This window comes from Schistocerca gregaria, chromosome 8 (genome assembly GCF_023897955.1).
Source record: "Schistocerca gregaria isolate iqSchGreg1 chromosome 8, iqSchGreg1.2, whole genome shotgun sequence".
Lineage (NCBI taxonomy): Eukaryota > Metazoa > Arthropoda > Insecta > Orthoptera > Acrididae > Schistocerca > Schistocerca gregaria.
Window position 1 is genome coordinate 490,450,035 of NC_064927.1, and position 21,070 is coordinate 490,471,104.

General features: G+C 38.7%; 1 protein-coding gene across 26 annotated transcripts in view; it reads right to left on the reverse strand.

Annotated features, from left to right (window-relative positions):
* Positions 1-477: 477 nt before the first annotated feature.
* Positions 478-21,070, reverse strand: part of LOC126284064 (GTPase-activating protein CdGAPr) — a 718,807-nt gene continuing 698,214 nt past the window's right edge. For all 26 annotated transcript variants that reach the window (XM_049982674.1, XM_049982683.1, XM_049982670.1 and 23 more), the window contains 3 exons: positions 15,202-15,665; positions 3,440-3,889; positions 478-2,111 (listed from right to left, as the gene is read on the reverse strand). In XM_049982674.1, coding sequence (XP_049838631.1) covers positions 3,455-3,889; positions 15,202-15,665 — 899 coding nt within the window. In that variant the 3' untranslated portion in view covers positions 478-2,111; positions 3,440-3,454. The remainder of the gene's footprint in view (positions 2,112-3,439; positions 3,890-15,201; positions 15,666-21,070) is intronic.

The following is a 21,070-nucleotide window of genomic DNA, read 5'->3' on the forward strand; positions in this document are numbered from 1 at the left end:
TTTTGTTCAGATCTTATGTACAGCAACCTGAAATAAAGTACTGATGCAATAATAATTTACTATAATTATATCCCACTGCAATTATTAACAAAGCGACCATTCGGTTGCTGAAAATATATTTTTGCAGTATGAGGTTTTGAATCTTTCATTAGCATGATGAATGTCATTGGAGTAACATGTGAATTTTGTGTGTGTGTGTGTGTGTGTGTGTGTGTGTGTGTGTGTGTGCGTGTGTGTTTTATTATTTCCAAAGTCGAGACTGATCTAACATGTTTGCCTTTTATGTTTCACACAGCAGATATGCCAAGAACAATATAAATGTTCTTAAAGCTTCTAACTTATTGCAACAAGACTGTTCAAAACTTTTACAATGAAAATTTCACAAGCAGGTAGCATGTAGCATAGTGTTACGACATTATGTTTATCTTGCTTAGGAACAGGAAAAATGTATCTTTTACCATTAACATTCTACATGTATAAGCAACCAACTTGCATTCATATATTATATACATATACCGAAAAAGATGTTTACATTGCACGTGTTTGTACGAAGTACAGATATAAATATACATTAATGACAACAACAATACATCTAACAGTGTGGAATCTCATGATGGTTAACAAATAATAATCAGCTGATAAAACACATTTTTTATGGAAGATCCTGATAAGGAAAAACTACTTACATGGGCAATCAAATGTTATGGTCCCTTTGCATATAATTTCTTGAATGAAGAATGTACTGAGTAAATACATTGAAGTCTATCTATGATCATTTCATGTTGCTTTATTACTACCAGACTCCTCTTAAAAATACAAATGCCTTGTAGTGTACGATACACTTGTAGCATGTACTGCTCAATGAAAACACAAGTTTCTTTACAGAAATTCGTTTTGAGAAGATGTAGAGGAACAAGTGTCAAGATTTATTTCATTAACAGAAACTGAATTTTTCACAGTATTCTCATCCATGAAAGAGACTTAAATTTATCGATAGCTATTTCAGAAATTGCATATGCTTATGTGAATATTATTACAAAAATAGCCTTGAAAATAGTGGTTTTCAGATGATCAGCAACATCCCCAATATTATAATATTATAATGGTAAAATCCTGTCCCATTGTTGCCACTGTGTCTCTAATTGATGTGTTGTCATGTGTGTCCATACATTAGCCCAACAGCCAAACTGGAGTACAACAGTTTTTTTCAGAGATGATAAGAAAGTTCAAAGCATGTCTTTACTCAGCATTTGTCAATAGTTAGATGAATTTTATTTCATCCATTCCACTGGAATGACACCATTACAAAACATTATATCTTTCTCTCCTAAGTGAAACACTCTACATAATACTGAGATTGGTAAAAATGATAATTACCAACTGGAGTGAACATAACACTATTAAAGTGTTTAATATGTTAACTATCAAGTAGAAAACAGTAACAAATATATTTGAAATGTAACAAGACATATATGAAATACAAATACAATTTTCAATAATTATTTTAAAAAAATAAAAATGATAAAAGAAAGGGTGAAGTTGAGCTAACTAATCAAAGGCAAACAAAAGTTCTACATAGCTCTGTAAAAAGCTCATACAGAGAACAACAGTACAAAAATAATTTTTCAGGAGAAGTGTACTACAAATCATATGTCAGTGTCTTAAACAGAAATGAATATTTCCTGGCAATACGGATATTAAGTCCAGAATTATATCCTCAAATCTCAGCCAGTTCTGAGTTTTTGCTATAACTTATTTCTCTTCATAACATCAGTGAGGTCCAGTAAATGCAGTAAAAATTGTTACAGCAAATGAAAAATACCCTGTGTTACACAGAACACAACACAGCATCCATTACAAAACAATTAACAATGTAAAAATATATTTATAAATAAATAAATATTGTCCAGAAAGCAGTCTGTTAAACAGCAGATCTTTAATGATCCTTATGCCTCTCCATAAGCAAAAGCTAAAACTGCAGCTACTTGTTTTTCTGTTGCCAGTTTTGCAACTGTCTTGAAACATTATAAATGCAATATATCACAGATGTACAGTTCCAGAAACTGTCTGGTTTGAGGAAACTTCACTCCACCAATCAGGTCCCTCGATAGCTGCAAAAATACAAATATCTGCTATAAGTAAGTATAGCAAATATTCTATCATGTACAGGGTACTCACCAATAATACACATGTCATCAAACAGATATGGCAATTATAAAATTATGAGACAAAATTGCTGGTTAGTATTCTCTGAGCAAGGAACTCAAGTTCCTAAAGCCAGGATAGTTTCTTGTACCTACATGTGTGTGTATATCAGCAATGCTAAGAATTTCACCTGTTGCAGGTAAGTACTGGCTGACAATTCTGTCTCATATTTTCATAGTCTTTTAAAATGAATTTTCCTTTTGATATAAATGGTATAAATGCATCATTTAAGTTGTTAAGATATGAATAAATCTAAATATTTAAGGTGTTTACAAAACTATGTCAAGAAATGATGAATCACTGCTACTGCCATAATAAAGTGGAACATCAGATAAAAATTCGAATTGCAGTGGATTAGCAACAATCTTTTTATCATCTTAGTGACATGAGAATTAATGAGAAAATGCACAACATTTTGCATTCTTTAAGTTTTTGAAGTGAGAATTCTTTCCTAGCTATTATCAATAGTCAGTTTACTGACTCAGGGAAAAATTAAAATGTAAAGAAACACCAATAATAGTAAAAGATTTACAATACATTAAAAAAGTCTAACATGTGTAAAGGGCATTCTTCAAACACTGACAAAAATCTTGCAACAACAATATAAATCAAAAGCTAAAGAGACACTTAAGAAAAGAAATAGGTTCCTCAGAGACAGGGTGTTGAATATTATTTAAAAAAAAAAAAAAAAAAGAGGAACTTTTAGAATGCTAAAATTTTTGTACCACCTGTCAGCTCTGGCTCAGACATGAGAAGAAGACATCAAGAAGGACAAAAAGATGCAAAATAACTCAAAATTGTGAGATGCAGTATCCAATCATGATAAAGCAGAAAATAATTCCAGCTTTGAATCATCACATAATAGGGTCGTGCAAATTACTTCCCCTGAAAGTAGACATCAACAAACTGACAAGACAGGAGAAAGTAATCTGTGCACTGTGTACACATCACCATCTAAAACTGCCAAGTAACAAAGAAATCTGATGTGAAGCATCAAGTTTGATGATGACCACAGGATTAATATTTACAAAGACAAAATCATCTTATCCTCACAGTATATCAAGTGATAAGAATAGCAACAGAGTGAACTGATGATTAACTGTATGGATGTTGCTGGACAATAGTAAAAAAAGATTATTATTATTACATTTTTATTACTATTACTAGTACTACTATCGTTAATTTTGTTATGAGTAAGATGTTAACAACTACTTTGATGAAATAAATAACATACCTCACTTGAACAGTGCTACACAGAAGACACATAAGTTTTTGCAGCCACTGTGGTCGGCTGTGATGGTGGTGTAGATGTTGAGCCAGACATATCTCGAGCCTCAAATAGTGCAGCCATATCACGAATACATCCAGGACCTTGCTGAGGTGCTGATGACCTTCGTAGTGAACCTGTCCGCAATTCTTCCTCTGTTCTGTCTGTGTATCTAGCTCTTCCTGGACGTGTTCTTGTCACAACACTATCTTCTTCACATATCCGCCTTTCACGTGCTACATCAGTTAATACTTTCTCTGTTATTTTCGTGCTATCACTACTTTTCTGATCATCAGACACTCTTCTGATTTCTCTATCCCTTGACAAATTAGGGCTTCTTTCAGGTTCTCCAGCAGATGATTCATGTAGTCTGGCACTCAGAACACTGGCTTGATCACTGTTGCCTTCAGGAGGCTGCTGCAAAATGCAATGTAAAGGAATGTTAAGCCATAAAAGGTAGAAAATTTCACAAATATTTATGTACTATATTAATAATTTACAATCAGAAAACTAGTTGCAGAAGGCGTAGAAAACTAAAAGCCTTCCTCTTTTATTATACAGCTGTAATGCCTGGGGCCATAACTTAAAAAGCACAATTTAGTTAGTTCCCATAGTAGTAGCTTCCATAACAGTGGTGGTGGTGGCTGTGGTACTGGTAAAAGTAGCTACAGCAGCAGAAACTTTGGATAAAAATATTGCTTCCATAAAAGAAAATTCAGATAAATGTATTTTTTATAATTATATAATTTTTGTAAAAAAATTGTACATATAGTCTACTTTCTTATGATTATTAAAATCTTCCTTGTAGTCCTGAGCATGATCAGCTGTTTTCTTATGATTATTCAAATCTTCCTTGTAGACCTGAGCATGACTAGCTGTTACGACAGAAAATCATTAACAGGTTAGCAATTTAAAGATTTTTTCATCAATCATGTAAAAATTCAAGCTTCTATTGCATAGGAGACATCAGAGAGGGAGAGAGAGAGGAAAAAATCATAATTTTTAAAATGAGGTGTTTTATCATCTGGAAATGAGAGGAAATATGAGACTGTTCATGGATAAAGTATTAAAAAAGTCCAAGACTTCATGGAAGGGAAACCAACATAAGAGGCTCATTTATCTATAACTGATAGTTAATTAGTTATTTAATCACATGTCCTGTGGATGATTTTTCACGTTGCATTGTAATGATGTGGAGCGAGTCATTTTACATTCACATTGCAATTTGTACATACATTTTTGTTCTGAACAAGTAAATATATACTGCTTAAGGTGGCGGTGCCTTCTGATGTTTTAGATGGTGTGGAAGATGAAACATATTATATCTTGACCATGAAATTGTTGCCTCAACTGTATTGGTGTACTTGTGGAGTCACTGGTGGATTTCAGTGCTACAGCACAATGGTGATCTGTCAAAAGCACATAATTTTGATATAATTTGTCATAGTTAAATATCAAATAATAACATTTCCAGATATGGTATTTACACAGTATATACTGATTTGGAGAGATGGCTCCCCTGGTTGACGCTGTAACCTACTTGTCAGTGACATAAGCTGTGAAGAGAAAGGTACCAATTTGCCCACCTCCTTCCAATTTTTTTCATCTTTTGTTTTCTAAAAGATTCTGGGTCTTTTTTCTTAATTTAACAGATGTATTACATGCATTAGTCAACATTATTTATTATAAATGATGCATTTGCTGCAATTCTTGTTGCAAATACCGAAGTCTGGAATGTTATCCCAGTGGTCATAACTCTCTAACATAACTGTTAGTCTATGTCAGAAGGAAAACACAAGTTACATGCTGGAAGTTTTGGTTATTATGAAACTTCTTGTAGAAGGTACACTGCACAAAAAAAGTTTGGAATTTTATTGTAAAATGTAGTCTACGATACTAGAGGTCTCACTGATCCTTGTCCAGTTGGAGCCCATATACGAGACGGTGTTTACAACTGGTATGCTTTGTGGCCATTTCCCAGTCCAGTAAACAAACTGCTGCCACAGCAGCACATCGTGATTAATCCAGTATCAATGACAGGTTCATTTAGTTTGTGTTCAGGACTGCAGCAACATGCCATGTATAGGCGTACAGCACTTTGACAGAGTCAGGGTTGTGGCTTTACTTTCAGCAGGTATTACACAGTAAGATTTTGCCGATAAGTTACATGTCACTCAGAGTGGTATGTCTAAGGTGTGGAGAAAGTACAGATAGACTGGTAATGTGAATGAAATGAAATGTCCTGTGGCTAGGGCCTCCCGTTGGGTGGACGAGTCACCTGGTGCAATCTTTTGAGTTGACGCCATTTCGGTGACTTGCGTGTCGATGAGGATGATATGATGATGATGATGAGGACAACACAACATCCAGTCCCTGAGTGGAGAAAATCTCCGACCCAGCTGGGACCCGAACCCAGGCTCCTTTGCACGGCATTCTGTCACGCTGACCACCCAGCTATATGGGCGGACAATGTGAATGATAAACCTCATATGACAACACAAATGTACGATCATTTGCTCCAACTGTCGGTTTAGAGACACCCAATATCAGCTGCCAGAAATTTTGGAAATGGCTTCTCACAGGCAACAGGGATTCATATGTCAGACCAAACAGTGCTAGAACATTGCGTCATGGTGGTCTTCATTCCATAAACTGATGAGAAATTTTGCACCTAGTCACAGAACTGGTGCAATAGAATGACCTAGGCTCTTGTACATCAACATTGGACCGTTGCAGAATGGAGTAATGTCACATTTACTGATGAGAGCAGGATTGGTTTGCTACTAGACGCTAGACGTGTTAGGGTTTGGAGAAGCACTAGATGACACCAGGAACACCAATACATTCAGGAAGTCCAACCATTTGCAGGTGGAAGTGTAATATTCTGGGCAGTAATAATGATGGGACTGCAGATCCCTCTAATTACCATCTATGACAATTAGATTGGCCACCAATACCTCTAAGAGGTCCTACAAATGACTCAAAATCCCTGCAGACATGGAGTCGGAGACAACTTAATAGTATTCAATGACAAAATCTCGGTGCCTTCAAAGACGTAATGTCAACCAACTACACTGCACAGCACAGCCCCAGACATTAATGCAATTGAGCATGCAAGGAGCCTGTTTAAGAAGGCTCTTGCACAGCATCCAAATCCACCTGAAATTTTCAAGACCTCACTGATGCTGCCATTGGGAGCAGGACCTCATACCTAAAGATAAACTTGATGGTCTCATCCAGAACATGCCTTGCACAGTGTAACAGCACATTGGTGCGCAGGGACGATGTACTCACTAATAAAGACTGATAATCATCATCATGAGATAAAGATTTTAATTTTTTTTAATATACTTTTAGGAGAAGAGAGCCTGCTGTTTTTTGTAATGATTTTTTTGTAAGTAACTGAAATCATTGTTGTTTTCAGACGGAATTATATTTATTTTGTTGATAAGGTATTGTACAAACCTCAGTGGCTTTACTAGAAAAAGTCGTTGTAGTAAACTCTATGATATTCCAAACATTTGGTGATGTGTACATACCTATATCTTAATTTTGTGGACTGCCTCATGTTTGCATCTTATCCGTAAATATCTTTTTCAGTGATGATGAACAACTTCAAAAAAAATCTCCACTTCCATTGAAATTAAATTACACAACAAATCTCAATTTTGAAATCTATGTGAAGAAGTACATTATTCAAAGTGATTTTAGTTAATGTGACAATGGGAATGTGCATGTGATGCTTCTGCAAACAGACATTTGGCACTGCAGTTTAACTATATTCAATTTTGAAACTGAAAATGGGATGAATATTTAATTGAGTTAATGAATAACTTCTACTAGTATGTATTTCAGATTGTTGTACAGCATTATTTGCTGTTAAAGCCCTACGAGTCAATCTTCTTAACAATACACTAGTTTATTTTTTTGCATTTTAAAATTTTTGCATTACAACTAACTAGCTCTACAAGGATATCAGTTTCAAATTTTAAAAAATTTGGCCTCCTTCCTCATTCGCTTAGTGCAGTAACATTACCCACTTTACGATAACAAACTGAGAAGCCACGCATAAGTACTACAGACAGTGATTACCATTATCTTTGCACATACAATGTGTGCTTTTCTCTGTAACAAGGAGTTAACTGCAATCAAATTTTCGGTTAGCTGAACACATTTTAGTAGCCAGCATTTAACGTTGGTGCAGCGCAGAGACAACTTAATCGCAATTAAGCTTTAACCACGAATGCAGGACCCCCAGTTACGTTGCTTTTCAATTATGTAGGTGCAGTCAGCCATTGGCGACAATGGAGGTGATTCTAGTAGGACTTAAGTGCTGACTAAATACATTTCGGCATACAATTCAGTGTAAGTTATGATTGGATACACTTTGCAATTTGCATTACTCAGCCATTACATTAAGAGGCATCTCAATTTACTGAAACTGCAAGTTGTTTATTTCCACTGTGTGTCCAAGAGGGTTAATCCTTCAATATCAGGTGTATTTATCTCTTTTAATAATGTGTGTGTCAGATATGCTGAGTAGCAGAAAGGCACTACAGAAAGACTGTTGGAAAATTAGCTTTCGGCCAAGAAGGCCTTTGACAAAAGTAGACAACATGCATACATGCACACACTCATGCAAATGCAACTCACATACACATGGCCACAGTCTCTGGCAGCTAGAGTCAGACTGCGAGGGCATGACAACCGACGAACTGTGTGGCCTCATAAATGGCCACCAACAAACTGTGGCTAAGGAACAACTGACCACCCTGTTGCTGAGCACGCTGCCCAACACAACATCTTTCATTTCAATGACTGCTTCACAGCCTTTGCCATCTGGATCCTTCCCACCAACACCAGCTTTTCTGAACTGTGCAGGTGGGAACTCTCCCTGAAATATATCCTACGTCCCTGTAGTCCTCCTGGCCTCAACCTTTGTTAGTCATTGTCCTTACCCATCTAGCCCCTTCCACATTGCCATTTCAGCACTACAAAGCCCTCTATTCCACCAATGCACTCAGTCTTTTTACTTCTCTACATTTTCCGCCCTGCCCCCTTCTTTCCCCCACCCTCCGTCTAACCTCCTGGCTGCACCTAGCTGCCCCATTCTCCACCTCGTCCCTGCACTCTCCCAGCAGCACTTCATCATCCCCCACCCCTACCCTGACATCCCTTCCCCTCCCTGCCCCAGCCTCCTCCTTACCCCCAACTGGTTGCCTCTCCCTTAACGCCCTGGTGCCTGCAGTCTGGCTCTAGTTAACAGAGACTGTGGTCATGTGTGCACGAGTTGCATTTGTGTGAGTGTGAGAATTTGTGTATGTTTTCTACTTTTGACAAAGGCCTTGATGGCTGAAAGCTAACTTTGCAACAGTCTTTTTGTTGTGTCTTTGTGACTCAGCATCTCCGCTATATGTTGAGTAGCAACTATCCTTTTCATTATATTGTTACATTCCATCCTGGATTTTCCATTGTTTAATAATGCATGTGTGTATTACATGTATGTCCTTTGCATAACCTGAGGCAATGCCTGGTAGCAGAAGACAAAAGTGTTACTTTATTAGAAGGTTCAAAGTTACGGGAAGGTTTCTGATTGCATACGTTAATATACCATAAATGAAACTCCTTTCAGTGGTCACAGGCTTCATTTTCTGTTTTGTTCACATAACATATATTACTGTTCACATACGCAATAAAAATTTTTCAAGTAACTTTGAATCCTGTACTAAAATAGCTCACCCCCCCTACCCTCCCCAGTCCTTCCACTAGGCAGTGCCACAGGTTATCCAAAAGTTGTACATGTAATATATACTTTAATTACTAGCATAAATCTGACCAATAATGGAGGTTTAACTCTTCAAAACACAATGGAAATAAAAATAAAATGTCATTGATTACAGTAAACTGTAGTTTCAGTTTTTATTTTATAACATTCACTGCAAAGCATTACCTAAAATGTTCACATTTGAAATTACAGGGTATCATTTCTGTTTTACAGAGACACTGTTATTAATAACAGTTTGGTTTTGGTGTAAAAATTTGGTCTCTTCCCATAGTAAATAACCAGTTCTGAACACAAACATTCTCATCAGATCAACTGTCTCACATTTTCAACTAACATGAGACATGACAGATTTTCAACTGTTGAGGATATCTTTTTTCACAGGTTATATGAATGAATTGACTGTTGTCTGCAAGTAATGGAAAGAGCAAAGATCACCATTCACTGTATTGTTGCTAAGCTATCAGCCAATGTGCTTCCTTAGAGGTGCCTCACCAACAAAAAAACAACAATGCAGGAAAAGACAGATTGCAACTTACAACAAAAAAGACACGTTAAGTTGCAGACAAGCACAATTAAAATAAAAGACACTTATGCAAAACTTTCGGCTATAGCCTTCATCAGCAAAAGGGAAAAACACACACACACGGCTATAGATTCCTGGTACTGCAGACTCCTGTCAGTACTTTCATTCCCCCCAGGGCTTCCCAGTATCAGTTTAACTGTTGTCTGCCTAATAAGCACATGGCAACTGTTTAAACTACAGCTTGCTTGAGATTCATAGATTGAAATCCTGAATTTCCCTAAACCAATTTTGTTATATGTGAGAGCAAGTTTTACTTTACTAGTTTTCATGGCACAAAATGGTCTTTTTATTTTTATTTTTTTAATACTTGTAGCACCATTCATTTAGTGATTATTCCTAGTTCAGCTATAATTAACAGTTTAATCAACAATTCTGCAAGTTGTAAGGTCAGCAATGTTCAACATCATGCTAGCAAACATGGCAAGATTATGGGCAGCTCATCATTGTTTATACTTCATGTGAATGAAACGGTAATAGGTTCAGAAGAAAAAGAAGAGCTAAACACACCCATGTAATGGGCCTTGGAAAATGATCTACAAATTCAAAATAAACCACTAGAAGCAGTCTTACTGATCATGAAGACATCAGAATTCAGGTGCTCTCTCCAAACGCCATGGCCTACAAAAGCACACAGCAAATACTCATAGAAAACACAGTCTATCTGGAATGACTTCCACTCAACCAATGCCAGAATGACGGAAGTTTATGCACTTCTGCAGGCTTCGGACGGTCCACCTTCATCCGGAACTTTACCTCGACAGTCACCTACTTGAAGTGGTGGACATTAGCCGCTTCTTAGGACTCGTCTTTGATGCCCGGCTCACATGGGTTATTACTCAGCTGAAGCAAAAGTGCTGGCGGCACCTCAACGCGCTGCCTGAGCCACACGTCTTGGGGTGCAGATCGCAGCACGCTGTTGCGATTGTACAGAGCCCTTGTGCAGTCCAGGCTTGATTATGGGAGCCTGGCCTATGGGTCTGCATCGCCCTCAGTGTTGACGTTGTTGGACCCCATACACCACTGTGGGGTTCGGCTTGCAACTGGCGCTTTCCGTACGAGCCCCGTGGATAGTCTACTGGTGGAGGCCGGGGTTCCCCCGCTGCGGATTCGCCGCCACCGACTGCTCGCCGACTGTGCTGTCCACGTGCATTGCTCACCGGGCCATCCCAATCATCGCCTGCTTTTCCCTGCCAGGGTCCTCCCTCTGCCCGACCGGCGACCTAGTTCTGGGCTTTCCATTGCTGTCCGCGTCCAGTCCCTGCTGTCGGAACTGGGGTCGTTCCCTCTTCTGCCACCCTTCCGGGCCTGTGCACCCACGCCTCCCTGCTGTATGCCCCGGCCGTCCGTCCGCCTGGACTTGGCACGGGAACCCAAGGACTCGGTTCCGCATGTGGCCCTCCGTCGCCGTTTTCTTGCGCTCCTCGCCTCATTTTCAGGCTGTGAGCCTGTCTACACTGACGGTTCCCTGGTGGATGGTTGTACTGCCTACGCTTTTGCTCACGCTGCCCATGTTGAACAGCGCTCCTTGCCGGCTGGCTGCAGTACTTTTACTGCAGAGCTGGTGGCCATATTGCGCGCTCTTGAGCATATGCGTTCCTGCTCAGGTACGTCCATCGTCATCTGCAGTGACTCCCTGAGCAGCCTCCAGGCTATCGACCGCTGCTATAACTCTTCTCCTCTGGTATCCTTTATTCAGGAGTCTGTTTTTGCCATTACCCGCTCTGGTCGTTCGGTGGTCTTTGTTTGGATGCCAGGTCACGTTGGCATATCGGGGAACGAACGTGTTGACAGGCTGGCCAAAGGGGCGATCGACACCCCCACTTTGGAGATTGGCCTCCCGGCTTGTGATCTGCAGCTGGCATTGCGCCGTAAGGTGCTTGGGATGTGGCATGACGAGTGGCGTAGCCTGACTTCGCCGAATAAACTGCGGGCTGTTAAGGAGACGACCAATGTGTGGCGGTCCTCCCTGCGGGCTTCTCGCAGGGACTCTGTCATCATGTGTCGGCTCTGCATCGGCCATACCTACCTGATTCACGGACATCTTTTGCGTCAGGAGGATCCCCCCTGTGTCAGTGCGGGTCCCGGTTGACGGTCGCCCACATTTTGTTGGAGTGTCCCCAACTGCGCACCCTCCGGTAGTCTTTTAATCTCCCGGGCACGTTGTCTTTGGTTTTAAGCGACGATGCCTCCATGGCTGACGATGTTTTAAATTTTATCTGTGGTAGTCCTTTTTATGGTTCCATTTAGGGGAGTCCTGCCCCTTTCCCTTTCTGTGTCTCTTGTCCTCGAGTCTCTCATTGGTTGCAGATTTTAGTGTGTATTCGGATGATTGACTCTTTCCCTTTTTTTGTTCTCATGGTCAGTCAACCAGTTTCCGGCCCTTTTCTTTTCTTCCGTTTCTTTCCGTCCGGTGTTCGTCTGTACTCTTCTTGTCTCTAGCGTTCGCTGCCACATTGGCGTTCTTTCAGTGACTGGGGGGAGGAGCGTCTTCTCCCCCCTTGGGGTTTTACCTGCTCTGTAAATTTTCGTCTCGCCTGTTTTTGGAATGGGGGACTAATGACCTTAGCTGTTTAGTCCCCCTTAAACATCCCAACGACCACCACCACCGACAAATTACAAAGCTGACATGTAGTATCATGATGTGAAACACATGGTTCTCATCAAAAGTTCTGGCAAAATGAGATGCCATCAGCCAAATGAAGACTGGACCAATGAACCCTATAAAAGATATTATGCAAAAACTGCATAAAAACATGAATGTCAATAATAAAACTAGGACCAAATAATGTAATGCCGTTTTTATTTGCACATTGGCTGCAACCTGTCTCCACTGTTGTTCTTATTATTTATGGATCATATGTTCAAAACAGTAGACTGGCTAGGTGAGATTAAGATATGTGAACACAAAATAAGCAGTCTTGCATATGCGGATGACTTAGTTGCGATTCGATTGAAAGTCTGCAAAGTAATATTTCAGAGCTAGATCAGAAATGTAAAGACTATGGTATGAAGATTAGCATCTCCAAAACGAAAGTAATGTCAGTGGGAAAGAAATATAAACGGATTGAGTGCCAAATAGGAGGAACAAAGAACAGGTGGACGGTTTCAAGTACTTAGGATGCATATTCTCACAGGATGGCAACATAGTGAAAGAACTGGAAGCGAGGTGTAGCAAAGCTAATACAGTGAGTGCTCAGCTACGATCTACTCTCTTCCCGAAGAAGGAAGTCAGTACCAAGACTAAGTTATCTGTGCACCGTTCAATCTTTCGACCAACTTTGTTGTATGGGATCGAAAACTGGGTGGATTCAGGTTACCTTATCAACAAGGTTGAGGTTACGGATATGAAAGTAGCTAGGATGATTGCAGGTACTAGTAGATGGGAACAATGGCAGGAGGGTGTCCACAATGAGGAAATCAAAGAAACACTGGGAATGAACTCTATAGATGTAGTAGTCAGGGCGAACAGGCTTAGATGGTGGGGTCATGTTACACGCATGGGAGAAGCAAGGTTACCCAAGAGACTCATGGGTTCAGCAGTAGAGGGTAGGAGGAGTCGGGGCACACCAAGGAGAAGGTACCTGGATTCGGTCAAGAATGATTTTGAAGTAATAGGTTTAACATCAGAAGAGGCACCAATGTTAGCACTGAATAGGGGATCATGGAGGAATTTTATAAGGGAGGCTATGCTCAAGACTGAACGCTGAAAGGCATAATCAGTCTTAAATAATGATGATGATGATGATGATGATGATGATGATTGGGGTCATTTTCATTAATACAATTAGCCACTCCATGACACGATACATTATTGTGCAACAACCTCCAGTAAATGAAAAATCCTTCAAGAACACACTCTGAACTGTCAGTGGAACTTATTATCAGTATCAATGGGATGTAGATGTGGACTTTGATAACAACTATTTATCACGTTTCAAATAGGATGTTATTTACAGTTTTAAAGCATGGTGCTGAGGTGAAATTGGCAAAGTATTAATTTTTGGCTTTTGGTTCTTTTTGACCAATTTAAATGCATATTCACTGCTGATCAACAAATGTCAATGACACACAATATTCCATAAATCCCTGTGAATATTCCTGCACAAAGAAGGCAGTCTACTGCATTTTTTGATGGGTGCTTATGTTTTTTTTATATTTATATTTTATTTTTGAAACCTCATCTGTTCACTAGATTTTTCTGTGGCAATTTTTTACCTCTGAAAGGCCCACTTTATGTGTGTGTCTCTTTGTTGGAGAATACAAGGTAAGACATCTGGCTTTTTTTATTCTAGATCACATTCTAGATATTCTGCTTAAAAAAGTGTTTTTATAAATATTTTTTTATCAAAACACATTCGAGATGGCAACCTAGTCTCTTTCACGCAAGTGAGACTAGGGTGCTATCTCGAAAGGGTTGTTAACATTATGACAAAATGAATCATTCACAAGAACAGAAACCTGTCATCATTATTGTCAGAAGCATTTAAAAATACTGCCACCTTATGCTCCTCCAATACTCTAAAGATATCACTGTTCATGTAATTGTCCTCAGAATGATTAAAACATTCATTCACACAGTCACCCAGATCTTCGTTCGCACTAGGAACATCTGAACAATCATTGTCAGAAAGCTCCAATAGTATTTCAGATTCATTCATTTCTTTCCATTTTCTGAAGATGTCCACCTCTAAAAGCACAAAGAACTTAAAGACAAAAATAGTAAATGCTAAGTAAGCTAAAAGTAGATAAAGGCAATCAAGTTTGATACATTGACTACTGGTGTAAACATCCAAATAGACAAAGTAGTTAAAACACACCACAGCATCTGCATCTACAGACAGTGTGTAGAAAACACGAGTTATCCCAAGATCCATCCATAATAGACGGAGTGTGAAACACAAGTAAACCCTGAATCATCGGCAATGTGTTAACATGTCTTCAGTTCCAAAGCACAGCTCAGGGCCAGTGCTTTCTCTCTCTCCTTTTAAGTATTCCAGAGTTGAATCATTCAGAAGTCTTTTCTCTCAGGAATTATTCACGTACATACCTACATAGGAAAGAATGTATTCACATGCTTCCTGCCATCCAACATCTAGCACTTGTTGCATTGGCTCCACACAGGCAACTATGAACCTCTCCAGCTGTACAATATATCATGCTTCACAAGGCTGCACATGTAGCTTAAGAGAGAGTTGTAATAGATTGATAGCTTTCTCTATGTGACACTCTGAAATGTGGATCTCCAAATTATTTTAATGAAGAGTACAGTGTACAATGATGAGCTGGAGAAAAAAAACTATCTGTATTATTTCTTTAATACAAGCATGTGCAATAGTATAAAAAGTGATATAAGTTGGTTACCTCATTTGTTCCACCAGCAGTACGACCCGCTCGTCTCTTCAACCGCTGCAGCATCTCATCACGCTCCCCACGAAAGCTTTCTGAGCGATATTTTTCACGTAAGAACGTCCGTCGCTCTTGTTTGTAGCGTTCAATACGTTCTCGCCTTTGTGGATCATCGTCCTCAGGCAAAGGCAGAGGAAGAGGATGAGCAGGAGCCTGTGACGTTGCAGATGCCATGCCAGATGGTCTTAATGTGGAATCCACATTAACATCAGGTGATGTTGTTGCACGCACTAGAACTGAAGATGGGAATCTTCCCCCATCTAATGACGAACTAAGGGAACCTGAAGAAAGCTGGCGGCGAGCACGAGCCTCTCTTGCCCGCACGCAGGGTGGAAGTGGCTGAGAAGGCACTGATGTGTCACTCGGTCTTGCAGGCAGGGAGCGAACAGGGCGGCGAGATCGAGCCTGTCCTCCTGTAGCTGTAGATGGCCAAATATTTTTAATGTATTTTCTTGGAGTATTTATGACAACAAGTAAAAATATTATATGGATAATTTAAAGAAAGTGATACTGCAATGAAAGTAGTGTGTGAAGTGTAAAATGAAGCTCTTGTATACTTTTTCAACTAGATACGAGCTTAACCATATCGAAAGTCTGTATCAAAAGTTGTTTTCACTCTACACATTGGATTCTGTAAAATCATGTTGACTATCCTCCTATATTCCAGCCTCAATACCTCCCCTTGATATTTCTAGGGAGTTCGATGCCTTGACCTTCCTAGCCATTTTTTCTTTACCATTGTAAACCCAGAATGGAAACTAATACCACTACCCCGCCCTTCCATTGTTTGAATCCTCACAGGCTTTTGTCATTCCATTCCCTAACTCCTCTTGTGTTAGTATCTTCATCACAATAGACCACCTTATTGATTTATATGATATTGAAAATGTGTTTGTGTATGTTTACACTTAACTTTTCCTTTCTGTAAATAAGGGTATGTATTCAAAGCTAGGATTGTTCCTTATGTGACTGTTATTAGTCATAACTGAGGGAATGAAAGAGCTTAGTAGCAGGGATGGGAGAGGTAGGGGCAAATGCTAAGAACCAGTGAAGCACTTTACCATTCCAACCTGTTTAGGAGATACTTACAGAAATCCTTCCCATTCACCTTATAACCCTTGCCAAAGACAGTGTTATTGATGTTATCTTTATTCCATGTGGTTATCTACACCCATCATTCATCTGCAGGTGAATAATCGCATATTTTCAATTTTTTTTAACACCAGGAAGTTTAGCCATGCAGAAAGCAACCTTCAGCAGATTTTAATATCCTTTGAGACCACAGATTGTCTATAAAGAAACCTGCTTGCAAAATAGTTTTGCAACCTAACTTGTGATGTTTCTTGATCATGTGGCATGCCTACCAAACTGAATTATCAAAAGATGTGTTCAGAGAAGGAAAGCGCAGATGGGCCTGTTCACATAACAGTCATACAGAAAGTTAAAATATACAAATTGACAGTTGACTGAAGAAGAAAACTGCATTAAGCATTCACACTTCATTATCACACATTCTACTCTTACAAAGAAACTTCTATTAAATTGTAAGTTGTGTTGCATGTTTTAAGAGCAGTCAGAAAATAGTGCCTCCCACTTTTTGTTATCAAACTAGTAAAATGATACCCGACTACCATTTTCCCTTGTACACCTTCTTTTATATCTTTCAGCAGTGACAGAAGACACTACTGCTTCATTTAAGAATATGGCTGACACTGAAGCACATAGTTTAAGCAGTGTTTAGCAATACAATTCTTTCCCACAAAAACGTAACGCACAAACTGCAGACATTGACATCAGCAGAATTGTTATAAGGCCATCATAACGGCTGTATTCTTAGCCACATACACAGCATTATTAACCAAACAAAAGAGAAAGAATCACAAGACAACCACCTGATACACTGGTGATTCCTGACAAAATCCAGTCAGTCACTGACTTTATTTATGCTATTTTCTGTACAACAACATATGATTTAAGCTCTTTGTTGCTCAGTGTAATAGGAAATGTAATGTTGATCCAACCCAATACAGATTCTTTAAAAAAAAGTCTGTATATTATAAAGAAATGGTAACTGACAAATTAATATTGGACAATGTAATCTACGTCCTTGAGAGAATCAATGGAATTCTGTTATTCAACTTTTCCAAGAAGGAAATGCTGTCAGTATCAAAGAGAATCTAATCTTTGTTCGAAATGCTGTGAATGTCTGTAGTGATGTTACTGTGCATTTGTCCCTGAGCACAAATGAAATTTAAGTGTTTATATCAAATTTTGACTGAAGTGACCATTTTACATACTCACTTTCCATAATTTTAGTGCTTCTCACTTAATTACACTCTAAGCCACATGATTTAAAAGACATTCTGATAACAAGGTGGTAAGTCTTGGAGATGCAAAGAAAGGAAAATTATGATTTAATGTCATGCCAATTACGAGATTATTAGAGACAAACCAAAAGTTTAAACTGGAGGGAAAGAGGGCCCAAAACCACGAGCACTCACGGAAAGCTTAAATCTGGAAGCCTGTATAGTGATTTGCGACCCATTTCTCCCAAATGCGAGTCCAAAGCCTTAAACAGTGCACCACCTCACTTTGTACTTTTACATATCAGTAGCTCTGCAAGTCACAAAGGTTTAATTAAATCCCTACTAAAGTATCAGTTCACTGCCTTAATGGGTACTAAACATCTAAATGTATTCTGCCTTACGGCAGGTCTTGTCATGGGTTAAAGCATTTTATGAAATTATTCCATTAATTTGTGACTTTTCGTGGTGTACAACGTGTTGTTTTCATATTTTCAAGAACGGTAATAGTTTCTAGCTGTTGCTATGCAGAAACCTGAGAAGGTGATACGTGAGAATGCTGGTTCAACAACGGACAACATTTTGCAGAGTGATGGTGTTTGCTTTTAGATACAATGCATTCATAAACAATTACTACCACCCCAAGCTGTGGCAAAAATAAAGAATATAAAAAAGTGAGCCTTGCTGACCCTAATATTTCCATTGTCTTATAATGTATTGTCTTGTGTGTCTGACATATTTCTTTTGTGTCAGGCCTTAACATCAGGAGACAGTGTCCACATGCTTGTAAGATGTTGTTGTTGTTGAGTGAGTATTCTACTTCTGTAGAAAAACTTGTCCAAAAGCTAAAACATTTCTAATTTTCTTTTTCATTGTGCCTTTCTGTGATCCATGTGGTAAGTAGCAATCTATCCTTTTTATATGGTAGATATTTCTATAACCTACTCAAGAAATGATCAACTGGGCTGAAGGTTACTGAAATTGAAACACTCTCCTGAAAAAATGAAAGCAGGTGGTTCAAAACTGTTACCACTGTTTTGGTAGCAGAAAATTCCTCAGTATTGCTTGATAACATTTTGCATTCTTGGTTTAGAGAACTAAAACTAGTGGACTAATACCTAATTATCTAAGAAAGATAAAAGTTGCTGTAAGTTTTCACTATAATGCTGTTGGTTCTTCCTTCTATTCCCGTAAATTGTTGAGGAAGACCACACATATTTTCTTTGGTGTTTTGGTGGGTATTTTGAATGTGTAGTTAAAGATAGCTCAAACAAATACTGCTTGTCACTCATTTCATGCAGTGCTCAGTGTTCACAAAAAAATTGATTTCTTCCTCATTACAACCCAAAAAATTTTTGATGTGGAATTTTATGTGCCCATTCAATAGAATGGTAGCCTAATTCTATATTCAAATTAACAGAGACAGCTAACCCCAAAGAAAATCATGCTTTGGCAGTGACAGAAGTTGTGTCATTGGTGATAGCAGTCACCCCAATGTGAGCTTGTACATGAGGTGGGGCAGGTCGGGCAATGAAGACTTGTCTACTGTTGTGATGAGTATCAGAGGCCACTGACACTTTCATTTCTATATCCCAAAGTGTACTACAATACAGTATATATTACAATGTTAGAGCTATTGAAAATGAAACATAATACCATTCTGTGAAAATGTTTTGAAAGTGATACTGCCCCAGGTTGTATTGTATTTCCACATTTAGGTTACCAAACATTGACTGACTTGTTCCCTAGGCAGCTCCTGGTGTTCCAAAAATCCATCTATGATGATACATTACACAATCATAAACTTTTTGTTCATACACGTTGAACTTCCAAATCTTCTTCAGTGTACTTTGAAAGCATAAACAATGAGCAGTACTCTCATTTTCACAAATCTGTCCTGTGTCTCAAAGCTATTTACAGCTAAATAATGAATTATAATTTTCAGCCATCTCTTGAAGAACTGGGTAGAATTCACTGTGCTTGTGACACAGTTGACAGTAAACAAATGGCTGTCAACGAGATGTAATACCCAACTACAATACAAGGTTCCTTTCCAAATCCATCATTTGAAAAATATGAGATCATCTTATATTTGTAAATTAAACTATTTCTATTGAGGTAAACATTTTTACAGTGTTTAATAGATTAACGTAGAGTTTGTCTTACACTTACAGATGAATCTTTGGCTACTGATGTTATGTACAAATTTATGATGATGTAAATAAAATAGAAAGAAACTTCCACATGGGAAAAATATATTAAAAACAAAGATTCCAAGACTTACCAAGCGGGAAGGCGCCGGTAGATAGGCACAATAAATAAAACACACAAACACTCACACAGAATTTCGAGCTTTCGCAACCGGCGGTTGCTTCTTCAGGAAAGAGGGAAGGAGAGGGAAAGACGAAAGGATAAGGGTTTTAAGGGCGAGGGTAAGGAGTCATTCCAATCCCGGGAGCAGAAAGACTTCCCTTAGGGGGAAAAAAGGACAGGTGTACACTCGCACACACACATATCCATCCGCACATACACAGACACAAGCAGACATTTCATGTGTGTGCGAGTGTACACCTGTCCTTTTTTCCCCCTAAGGGAAGTCTTTCTGCTCCTGGGATTGGAATGACTCCTTACCCTCTCCCTTAAAACCCACATCCTTTCATCTTTCCCTCTCCTTCCCTCTTTCCTGAAGAAGCAACCACAGGTTGCGAAAGCTAGAAATTCTGTGTGTGTGTTTGTGTGTTTTACTTATTGTGCCTATCTACCGGCGCTTTCCCGCTTGGAGGGTCTTGGAATCTTTGTTTTTAATATATGTACAAATTTAGTTTGAATAGTTCTGCAGAGTGGAGTTTACCAAATAATACTTTCGTTCAAATAGGCTCGAGATTTCCTGATGCACGGAAGAACACAATACATATCAATCTTGTTCAAACAATGACATGACATTTGACTTGCAGCACTAATGCAATGGAGGGGTACATGAAATTCTATGAACTTGACACTATAACAGCACAATGGTCTGATTAAAAATTTAACAGTTTGGCAAAACACTGGAGGAAATAGCATTAAATTCTATCAACTCACATGCTTTTGTTGTATCTGAACATGTTTGCAATAGATATTCTCATACGTGAATGGATACTGTAAACATTATGCTGCTTTTTTTAGTAAAGGTAACATTCAAATGTGAAAATCTTGTCCTTCAAAAACCATTACATTATTCTGAACCACCCAGGTTATTATTTTATTTGGTTGTTAGAAACTAATGATTTATGAAGTGCACTGCAACACAAAATTTGGTAGCTGTTCATGAATTACAACACTGGGGCAAAACATTACCAGCTTTAGAACAAGATGGTAACATTCAGATGAAACAAGAAATAAAATTAATCCAGAATTAAAGTCTAACAAGCAGAACAAATCACATTAAACTGACTACAATTGTTGTTACAAGAATAAATTATAGTGGAAAGACCCATAAGGAGTCAGCACCAAGAGAGAGCATTAGATCGCGAGGATGAGCA